At 32.1% G+C, this 12,229-nt stretch overlaps 1 protein-coding gene across 2 annotated transcripts; it reads left to right on the top strand.

The window, feature by feature from the left end:
• Positions 1-663: 663 nt before the first annotated feature.
• Positions 664-11,842, top strand: LOC148304951 (uncharacterized). Of its 2 annotated transcripts, none has more exons than XM_088267485.1 (10): positions 664-911; positions 1,017-1,134; positions 1,977-2,133; positions 3,711-3,834; positions 5,482-5,603; positions 6,665-6,813; positions 7,559-7,695; positions 7,784-8,011; positions 8,097-8,277; positions 8,365-11,842. In XM_088267485.1, exons 1-10 carry the CDS (start codon positions 816-818, stop codon positions 9,870-9,872), a joined length of 2,820 nt encoding a protein of 939 aa, XP_088123611.1. In that variant the 5' UTR covers positions 664-815; the 3' UTR covers positions 9,873-11,842. The 2 variants fall into 2 exon arrangements, with proteins under 2 accessions (XP_088123611.1, XP_088123610.1); XM_088267484.1 differs by having other exon boundaries at positions 7,778-8,011.
• Positions 11,843-12,229: the final 387 nt, after the last annotated feature.

Below are 12,229 nucleotides of genomic sequence, written 5' to 3'. Positions count from 1 at the left end.
CAGCTGAATAATTATATCATGAGTATGACATGATATATTATACATTTCAATATAACGTAATGGACCCATCATGACGCATGGGATCGAAAGTAAAGTGGACACCATTGGCACAAAAAACGCGCTTAGTGTCAGAAACGAAAACTCTAAGAAGCATATCAGGCAAGAGTCTTCGAGATAGAATAAGGAATGCCAAAATGAGGGAAATATGTTAGATCGATGATGTCATTAGGTGGGAAAGGCATGAGCATGTGAGGAGAATAGAAGCATCCAGACTCCCCCACATCGCACTGTACGGCCAACACCATGATTGACGACTCCCGGGCAGACACCAAAGAGATGGATCGATAGCTGGGAATTGACATCGCAAGAGGCCGATCCCTCTTAAAAACAGGCCACAAGGCCTACACCAAAAAGAAAAAGATATTATGTAGTTGTAAAAAATATTTATTTAGTGACTCAAAACATGGGTGAAAAAAAACTTCTTTTTTAATTCCATTTCATTTTCATTTTATGGGAGGGTAATAAGATGAATAATTTTCAGTTTGTTTTTAGTTCGTATAAAAGTGTTAGTTATAAGTTTTGGAACGCACTCCAAGTTTTAAATAAGTATCTGGTAACATTTTTGTTATGTCAAATTTTCCTCTAGGTGACGTTAATGACTACTTGAAAATTTTACCGCTTAATTGTTTACGTTTGTGTTTTTAGTGCGTTTAAAAATTAATTGCTTATTTTTCATAGTGTATCATGCTTCCCAAGTATAGTTCTTAGTTTGTTCTAAAGTATGTTATCGCCAAATTACGTGTAATTTGTTTACCATGGGAACTATGGGCCCCGTTTCAGGGCAAGCTGTAACCTTAGCAAACAGCATTATAGGCGTTGGGATTTTGGCGATGCCGTTTTGCTTTAAACAAGTAAGCACTTGAGATTGTGCACTCATACATGACATGACCAAATTCATTTTAAAAATACATCATTTCTGAATACTACTTTTAATTCTTGATTTTATGCAATTTTAGTGTGGAATAATACTGTCAATCATGATTTTGCTAGGCAGTGGTCTTATGTCTAGGCTGGCATGCCATTTTCTATTGAAGTCAGCAATTGTATCGCGCAGAAAAAACTTTGAAGCTTTAGGTAAGTAAATGCATAACACAATGGAATCCCTGCATTTCTTTGGACCTCTGTTTCTACAGTTCTCTATCCCACTTAGAATTCATACATTTGTATGAATTTTTCACAAATTATCCTAATCGACATGTTCAATGATTATCTTGTTGACTATTTTAGGATAAAATTTATAAAAAAAGGAGTTATTAAAAAGGTTAAATAAATTCAATCATCTGTAGATGCGAAATGGATAAATCCACCTTACATTGCTTATTTGTTAAAAAATATAATCTGTTCTCTTGATCTAAACTGTATCTGAGGAGTAAATTTCAAATTTTAATTGAAATTATATATTTTTTTCAATGTCAGAAATACAAAAAAAAATCTAAATAAAAATGTAATCACAATCTATTCACATGATAGTTTTATGGAGATTTTTTTAACCAAAGATGTTGCCAAAGAAAATACCCGTAAATTTTCATGTTTTAAAAATTATTCAAAACAATTTTAAAATCATTGATATTTTACCAATTTATACAATGCGTCATCAGTAAAATATAATGCAGTTTTTTTTTCACAAGTAGATTAAACAATTAGAGTGGTTTTGGTAAATGTTGGGTAGATTTGTTTGGTAGTTTTTTACAACTTTTGGCTGAGATAATAATTTTTTTTGGACAAGTTTTGTTGATCACTTTGATGATCACTTTTGAATGTTCATCCATAGTTCATAATCATTAGTGATTGTGCAATTTTTGAGATTTAAATATCCCCTTAAATAACATGCGTTGCTCATTTATTTTTACATAGAAATGTACTGTTTATATGTAAAATCCATTTGACCATTTCTAATATTTCAATTTAATTTTCAGCATACCAAGTATTTGGTTCAGCGGGGAAGCTTGCAGTAGAAGTCGGGATAATTGGTTTCCTGATGGGAACCTGCGTGGCATATTTTGTGGTTGTTGGAGATCTAGGACCACAAATCATAGCCAAGATGCTTAATTTAAATCAAAGTGACACATTAAGGTACTTCTATCATTTTATTTCTTCTAACCCTCACCCATGTTATATCTTCTATAAACACCAATCTGCTAATAGAGGTTGGGTTTTTTTTTCATCAATTCCGACCGTAAACTCAGACAGTCTGCCACCTGACCCTCAGTATACTTATCACAAGTAACCGCTAACCCAATTCCGATCTATACAATGTTTTTTAGCGTCCCTCGCGCTACACCAAAAGTAAGCAAATATAACACTTATAGCGTCCCCCGCTCTCTGCCAACAGTATGTAAGAGACGCTTTTAAGCGTTTCCCGCAAACAATGTGTTAATAACATGAAAGCGAGTTAGAAGGTCTTGCGCTTCAGGTGTCAGTTCAGGGCAATATATAACCTGACTCAAAATGACAAATTTTTTGGTTCGTTTTTCATAAATTAAAATGTTTATTAAAAGTTACGTTTATAATATTTTTGCTTTAAGTTCAAATATGAGTAAATTCAATCTTAACACCCTTTACCCTTAACACTCCTATGTGGAGTGTGGCTCGACATAGTATTTATTACGCGTACTACGATGAGTTAAGCTAGACATTATATTTTTCAATTTCCGAAAAAAAAAAAATTAATTTTTTATTTACCAATATAAAACTTATGTAGGACCTCATTTTTTTAAAAACTATTTAGTAAATCAATTAAGGTATTAATGCTAGTACAAGATAATAATTAGGAATTGGGGAGTGCTAAGGGTTAATAAGTTCAAACTTAAAAAAAAACCCTATGGGCGTTTGTCCACTACACGGGATTTCACCGTCCGGTTGTCCGGTTTTGAAAAATGAAAACGACTGGGACAGTTTAGCGTGATCGAATTTATGCGCAACGTGTTCACGCACTGATCAAGAGCTCCGATCCGAAGAAAGATGGACAAAAGCACAAGCCAATCCAAGCCAATCGTCATTTTTAAACGCTAACTGACATACCGGACGGTAAAATTACATGGAATTCCGGGTAGTGGACAAGCACCCTATCTCAAAAAAATCTCACTTTAGTAGGTGCATTGTGATAGTTCTAATTATTAATGTTTCTTTTATTGACACTAAAATTAAATAAATAAACAATAATAAAACTGTATTTTTTAATCATTTGTAGATGATGAAGCGTGTAAAATAGAATTTTTTTTATTTAAAATAATTTTTCAACTAAAAAAAAACATTATTTGATTTTCAACAGGTAGTAACAAATTTTATCAATAACATCACCTTGAACTTTCATTTAAATAATAACAATAATTTACATAACTCTTCTGTAGTCATTTTTGTTTGTTTTTAAGTGATTATAAATATTTAGTGTAATCTCCTAGAAGTACCTATGTTTATTTATTGAGAGGTATTTTGTGTTTTGATTAGACAATACCAATCCATCATAAATGATTTTACAATACTCTATTGACATACCATATGACAATTATAAAATATTTCAATGATAAAATAAATAAAAATTATAGGAAATTAAATTATTGACATAAATTTTATCTTAAAGATTTGTATTATAGGCTTTTATTCTTATTTTGTTTTTAATCTTACTTATTTTGTGATTGATTTGATTATAGAACTGGTGTGATGGTAATAGTCTCTGTAGTGTGTGTGCTCCCCCTTGGTTTGCTCCGAAATGTAGATAGCCTCAGTAATGTGTGCGCAGCAACAATTGGATTCTACTTTTGTTTAGTTTTAAAAGTAAGTAAAAATAACTTTTGCTAAATCTTATCACACGCTTTGAATGTTTTAAAACAAAAAATGGTGAAGTATTCCTAAGTGTGATTTTAATGGTGGAGACTGACCGGAGCATTTCCTCGTAACGTAGCACATTACGATGCGAGCATTCAGGCAGTCAGTATACCGAGCGGAGCGCTCCATCCATAGTTTCGGATGCTCGCTGATGCTCGCTATGTTACGACGAAAAGCTCCGGTCAGTCTCCACCTTAAGGATTACTGAAAATATGAATAAATTGCTTGAGTGATTATCAGGTTGTCAAGTGAAATATTTGCAATATTATTAATATTTAAAGCATTTACTTTGTGGTCAGTCATTTTTAATTTTTTTTACAAAAATGTTAGTAATGTTAGTATACCGTAGTCGTACAGGAGAATGTGCCCAACTACCAAAACGTAAAATGTTCAGGAGGGCCATTTAAGTCACTTTTGCTTGGCAAGAAAATAAACATCAATGCAGTTAGTCATTTTTGATGAGTCAATATATTATACTTCCAAGTTGAAAATCCTTTGAGATTTTTTCAGGGCAATATTAAGCTTGTAAGATATCAAATAGTCAATGATCACTTTATTGTAAATAAATGCACTTGGTCACTTTCTCCTGTATGACTACGATATAACCACTCACTTAGATTTTTATGTCTACCGGTTTCGAGACGTACCCGTCTCTTCGTCAGGACAATCACTACAACAGCGTGCAAACAATACTACATACTACCCGTCACTACCATAGCACTATTCACTTACAATTGTACAAAAGTGCATGTTGGTCCTCGGTTTGACCAAAATTGCATGTGATAAACATTTTGTGTAGTTGTAAGTGTGTGAATAGTGCTATGGTGGTGACGGGTAGTAGTGTTTAGATTCTGTTGTAGTGATTGTGTCGATGAAGAGACAGGTACGTCTCAAAATCGGTAGAAATCAAAATCTCGGTGAGTGGTTACATACATACATACATACTAATTTTACTAAAATTTTTGTAAAAAAATATTGAGTGACATTGTTTTAGAAAATTTCAAATCCTTGTTAAGTCCGGGTAGGTAATGTGATGAAAAAGTAATTTTGTATCTAAATAAGTACCTATACTGTACCAACCTTTATTTTATATTGTTTAGTATCCATTAACACAGTTTTTCACATAATTATTACTATGTTATGCAGTATCATATTTGAGTATATCAAGAGATTAGGTAGTAAAAAATCTCTTCGATGCCTCTTCTTCTTACCCTTATCCGCACCCAATGGTGCATAGGGCACTGCATCATAGTGACACAGTGGTATCTTGATTGTTACATGAAAGCAAGGTGATCACTCCTGCTACACCAGACCAGGGTAATATTAAATAAATATTAGCGTGTAAAAATCACTAATATTTATTTTCACCCCCTTCTGGGAATGGAACCCGGTACCTTCCGGTAGCTAAACATGCTAACCATTACACCACAGAGGAGGACTTATGTAATATAGTCTATATATTTTATCCTAGTCAATTTTGAACCATTTTGCTAATGAGAAAAATATTGTAAAAGTGAAAGGTTTGAATGAGGTGATGAACTTGTCTTTTTATATTCATATATTTTTTAATGTATGTTACAATATGTTTTTGTTAAGGTAATTATAGAAGCTGAAGGTCCATTGTTTTCGGGAGAATGGCTGAATAAAGTGGAATATTGGGATACAAGTGGAGTTCTACAATGCCTCCCAATATTTTCAATGGCGTTATTTTGTCAAACGTGAGTAATTTTTCAGCTTGATTACAAGCTAAAAATAACAATTTATTTTATTATTTTATTTTATTTTATTTATTCGGGAATTGTACAGCTTACATATAAAAAAATGATATAAAACAATAGTTACATTAACATTAATAAACATTACATTACATTGACAAAAAATAGTTACGTTAAAAAAAAAGCCAATTAAACAATTCCACAATTATGTTATAAAACTATTAAAAAACATTCAGAGATAACGAAAAACAAAAAAAAAATAGATTAAGCAGGAAAGGAGAAGGAAAGGAGAGTTATAGTTTGGTATTTCTACTAAATACGGTAACAACATTTAAAAGTTGAAAAATATATGTAAATTATTTAATACAGTGTTTGATTTTTACTACTTGTATGTAACCTTGTTATAGTTTTTACTTACCTAGATAAAAACATATATCACATGTCTTTACCAGGTTTTATTGTAACTAATAATTTGGCCTTGCCATATGTGTATTCATGTTTCACGGTTATGTTTGTCATATGTTCTATAATTAATAGTTACCTTTTTACAACATTTTGAGTGTATCCAAATACTTTACACAAATCTGGGTTTCTCCACTTATGTTTGTATGTCTATATATCTGTATGTATGTATGACTTCCGAAAATTTTATTACTGTGGTTGTCAATCACGGTGAATGTTACATGTGTGTAAAGTGATCACTTAACACCAGCCTATGACAGGTCGTAAGCCCTGTAAATACCCAGACTTCCATATTCTTCTTCATCTATGTTGAGGTGCCAAAAATAAAGTTACCTTTATTCATCCTTTGATTATTTTTATTTTTTTATTGGCAAAGCTCCCAAAATTGAGTGATACATGCCGTAATAATGATTTTGCTTAAACATTTTTTAAATGATTTTACTTATTAAAATGCTTTATGACCGCACTATTGACATTTTGGGGATTATTATAATTTAAAAAGTCCTAGGTTCAGTATCCACAAAATCTTAATATGGCGTTTAGAAAATAAGTCAATCATGGTCTATTTTTAATGATTTATTTATTGTTTTCAATGATTTCAGACAGCTGTTTGAGATTTACGACACCCTGCCGAATGCTACTCTAGATAAAATGAATATTGTAACCAAAAATGCCGTAAATATTTGCTCAGCTGTGTATGTTCTTATGGGATTGTTTGGTTATATCGCTTTTTGTAATCAACCCATATCAGGTATAAACATATTCATTCATTTAAAAAAAAAAACAAATAAAGCGAGACAAGGATAACATAAATTTATCGTATCGTAAGAAATAATTATTCTTCTCCAAAATTGGGATTGTTATCCCTGATTGCCAGTCAGGCGCCATGGCGTTGTTGGGTAGACGCTCGACTGCGAAACTGGCGTCGCGGGTTCGATTCCCACTGATTGTAAAATATATTCAAGACAGATTTATTTTCAATTGGTCTGGGTGTTTGTGCTGTGTGTTTCGCATTTACCTTCCCTATCTTTATTAGCCTCTAAAAGAAGAGGCTTTGCGGGTTATTCATTAAAAAAACAACAACAAAAAAGGTCCTTTATTATTGGAATACAAGTGGACACTTATATGCCAATAAGCACTAAGCTAAGTAGACACTTATCTTGGCCAAAAATTTATGAATATCCATTGTTGTAGAGACTACACCCCTTTTAACTTATTTGGATAAAGCACATGACTGGAAATCAGAGGAGCTGGATTCGAATCCTAAAGCGGGGCAGTTATTTCACTGTGTTACGATGCGTTCGTGTTGTTATAGTGATTTTTTTCTTTGTTTCTTTAATACATAAATACATTTTGCATTTTCACAAATTCATTTCACAATAATACATTGTGAAATGAATTTGTGAAAATGAATATATAATTTGATTTAATGATTTTCTAGTGCACTCCCATTTGTAATTTTATTCTCGTGTGTAATTTGGTAAATATGTTTTCAGGTAATATCCTGTTAAGTTTCAGCCCTTCACTAGCTAGTGACGCAATCAAAATGGGCTTTGTGATGTCTCTGGCTTTTAGTTTTCCGCTGATAATTTTCCCGTGCAGAGCGAGTTTATATTCACTCTTATACAGGAAGGTAATGTTCCTTTGCCTCTAATATTAGTAGCTTAAATTGTTATTTAGTATTTCACTCATCACGTTTTCTGTTGTTCATCAAGGGGCAGGCCTCTCACCACGAGCTACTCAATAACCTGATACCGGAAGTCAGGTTTAAGTGTTTGACGATCAGTATTATAGTGGTATCCCTGCTCCTCGGGTTGATGCTGCCTAACATCGAGTTGGTACTAGGTCTCGTGGGCTCCACGATCGGAGTGATGATCTGCGTTATATTCCCAGCCACTTGCTTCATTTGTATGTCGACCAAGAACACCAATGAAAGATTACTAGCTCAGGTAATTGAAATTGACTTTTTGTAAGATTTTATAGATTTCTTGTATGTTTTAATGATAAATATTTTCCGTATTGACTTTATTCCAGTTGGTTCTATGTTTTGGAATAATTATCATGGTCTTGGGTACGTACGCTAATTTGCAAGCGGTTGAAATTGATAATTTAAGCATAGAAAATAAAATTCTCGCCGAATCTTCTCATAATAAATACCTCGAGAGTAAAATGATGAAAGCTATTTCCCCCGAAGCTCTGGAAGGTGAAAAAAATGGTAAAAATTTACAAATTATTTTTATTACTTAATCATTATAATTTTATCAGTATACATATTTGTTTTTCATACTGATTTTTCTTTCAGACAAAAAAGTGATTTCAAATATAGTGGACGAAGCGAAGATTTTGCCAGAAAAGATTAAAAAAACAATCGCCAGTATTGAGAAAGTCGGGAATGCCGATTCTATAGTTTTACCACCGAACCCCATCGCACCGCAGGAAGATAAAATAGAAAATGAAAATAAAGTTGAACAAAAAAAAGATCCGATCATAAAACCAGTTATTCAGGAAAAGGTGAAAGAAATTACTCAATTTGTGACGCCAATCAAAGATGAAAAAGAAGGTGCTGGTGATAGTGAAGTTCAGTTAGAATTGAACGTGTTCACCAGTCCGCAAGCGAAACTAGATAAAGTCCCGCCATTGCGAGATACTCCCAAAACTATCAACTTACCGGCCGAACAACCCTCAAAATCAAGTTTAGGGAATGAGGCGGTCCAGAGTGAAACGGAAGATCACAAAAAACTAGAATTAATGGATACAATCAAGAGGCACGCGGAAGAACAGCGACAGATGGTCATTGAACAACAAAAAATTCTCAAAGAAATTAAAGAGACCCAAAAAAATATTGAAATAAAACAGAAAGCGGATGTGAACCTCAGTGCGGAGACTAAAAAACTAGCCGTTGAGAATATCCAGAAAATAGCCAAGATGGCCATTGAAAGTTTGGGAGGTCAGATAGAATTAACCACTTTAGCTTCTGTCAAAATTGCTCAACAAAATAAGCAAGTCGTTAGAAAACCGTCCACTACTAACACTATTCAAAATGTGGAAACTAAACCCGTTGTACATGATGATAATAAGAATAAAGAAGTTCCCAAGATAATTAATAATCAAGTTCCGATAAAAAATGACATCAAATTACCCGATGCGCATTTTCACAAGAAAGATGTACCAGAATCTTATAAAGCCGGCGAAGATATAGAGCATATGAAAAAAGTTATCGCAACTAACTTGACTCTCAGTCACAAGGACAGTGAAAACCTCGCCAACAGGCCTCCGATAGCAATAGTGATGTCCAAAGCGACTGATAATAAAAAATTGGAAAAGCACGCTGAAATAGAACCAGCCAAAAAAGAAACTGTGAAAACTACTGCCAAAAGTATTGTCGAAACAAAAATTACCGATACTAAAGTCAATGTTGCTCAAAATGACTATGTAGGTGGAAAAAGAGATATTTTGGAAGTTCACACCGTACAATCCAAGGATACAACTGTCAATGAAAATAATAAAGTCGCCAAAGTACATTATAGAAATAAAAGAAACATAGAGGATTGTCCCGGTACAATTGTGTCCAATAATCGCGGTTTGCAAATATGTCAGGTGTCGGAGAAAAAAGACAACAATGAACGGCATCTGTTAGATCCACCCGATAAACTACACACTAATGGAAATGTTTTAAAGATTACGGATTCAATAGATAACCTAGATCCAGATGTATATATAAAGAATCTCATGAATTCAGCTAATATTGTAGACTTTCATATGAGAAATTTAAAGTCAATCAAATTCAATAATTTAACAAGTATCGAGTGATGTAAAGTAGTACTTAGTAAAGATTTTCATATTGTGCGCTTACCTTTAAAAGGTGAATCTCTCTACTCGTTGGTTGATCATTATTTATTGTATAATGTTGAAGGACTTTTTGACTAGTCAATGATAATAAGGGTAAGGGTTTGGGAAAATATAAATATTTATGTACTATGTAGGTGGATTTGTATTTTTTTTTATATAGATATGTAATGTTGCATATTGATAACCAGCTATAAAAAGTGACCAAGTCAATTTATACATGTATTTTGAGATGAGTTAATTTGAATGATTGATTGTCAACTCTTTATAGACTTTGTCGCGACATTCTAGTTCAAGGTAATTTATCTTTATTTTCTGCACATAAGTATACAATTCAGAACATATTTAATAATAATGATTATCCACAGACAGAAATAAATATATTTTTAATAATATTATTTTAATCATACATATTTTGTTGGCATTGGTTATAAATATTACTTAAATAATCTTTAAATTTGTTAATAAATTAAAATTTTAATAATAATCATACTAAAATATTTTTTTAATGTAAATTTTTTATACAGTTACGATAATTAAGTTTGAAATATAGTGAAGTTTCTATCATTACCCATTCTAATGGGGGTTCACAATTTATTCACAATTCACAATTTATTTATCATTCCCTCTTTAGAAAGAGGGAATCTTTTTTACACAATAAACATTTTCCATTCTGTTTTGAGTAATATTTATAGAAACACCTTAAATTTGAAATGGTTCTATTGACAATTCATAAAATAAATTTGTTTGATTGGATGACAAATTCAACATAAACTGAGTAGTGAAGTACCCCCTGCAAAAACTAGCCTCTGTGCATGTACCTATTTATATTCCCTTGTAGTCTTTTGTTTAATTTTAAAGAACCTGTCAAAGATAAGTCTTTCTATTGGCCAATATCTATTTGGAGTTCCTTATGTGTTATTATTTCTAATGAAAATACAGACTGTCATGAAGTCTCTTATGGTGGAGACTGACTGGAGCATTTCGTTGTAACGTAACATCGTAACATCGCTCGCGGCGAGTATCTGAAACTATGGATGGAGCGCTCGGCTTGCTGTACTGACTATATGACTGCTCGCATCGTAACGTGTTACGTTACGATGAAATGGCTTTGGTCAGTCCCTACCATCAGACTATATGTTATTTTTTATGATAGTTATGTGACACGCAGCTTGAAGCAATCGGGGTCAACTGCTTCAAGCTCCCGCATTTGGACATAGTGAATACAAAAGTCTTATTCTGCGCACACAAGAGTTTTGAGTAAACAGATGTAGCTGTTTCCCCTTTGCTGGTGAATGCAATTTTAGATTTCACAAACTTCATAGTTGTAACCAAAGAAACAATAGTTTGTGAATACCATTCTGAATTCAGTGTATGTATTTAGAAAGAGTAATTCCAAAACCCCATTCCAGTGTAAATCTTCCTTGATTATGTTAATATTCAGTGCCTTTTTAGCGTATTTTAATTGTTGATCTCTTTTAAGTTGTTTCCAGTAGGTATGTCTCATTACCAGTATTGTATAGAGTTTTTATCATTAAAAGGTTTATGATTAAAAAAAAAAACATATATTATTTCGAGAAATAAAAATACTTTGTACTAGTAATAAATGTAACCCTGAAGAGGGCAACAGGTTGTTGCCGAAACTAGTTGGTTAATAAAAATGTGAGTGGATTCTGATCCACTCACATTAAGTATTTTTATTTCTCGAAATAATATATCAATATGATCCACAAAATTAATGCTTTCAATATTCAAAAAAAAAAAAAAAACATATATTAAAAAAACGACAGCCATCTCTAAGCAAATAATTATTGAGGTCTATCAGGTGCCTAAATAAGAAATTTATAAATGTACCTCTATATATTGAAGAGGCGATATGGAGTTGCATACCATTATTTCTACATAGGCTTTTTCATTATGTGTACAAAAATGTATTATACCCTATTTTTACAAATAAAAATAAATAAATAAGATAATTATTATTATCATTTAATCATATGTATTTTTTTTAATTCAGTGCTACCTCACAAAGAACCAGATTTAAAAAATAATAATGCAAATTTGATTTCCACAACTAACAAAATTCAAAATTAATTAACGAGTAATTAAAAAAAACCTTTATGTACAATGAAAAGTTTATAATCTATAAAAACTGAATAATTTTTTTTATATAGTCAATTTTATTTGCTGCTTTTGTTATTTTGTTAAAGGCAAAATATAAATTACTTTCGATATTTCGCTGTGCATTTGTTAGTATATGTATATGTTAAAAATGAGTAAAAATTAAAATACTTTTTTGAGTAAACCAATTCGAAATCTTT

The sequence above is a fragment of the Brachycentrus maculatus genome, unplaced genomic scaffold (genome assembly GCF_059751285.1).
Source record: "Brachycentrus maculatus isolate JH-2025_06_01 unplaced genomic scaffold, ASM5975128v1 h1tg000297l, whole genome shotgun sequence".
NCBI lineage: Eukaryota > Metazoa > Arthropoda > Insecta > Trichoptera > Brachycentridae > Brachycentrus > Brachycentrus maculatus.
Note: the sequence above shows the minus strand (reverse complement) of the source record. Positions and strands in the feature narration are given on the sequence as shown.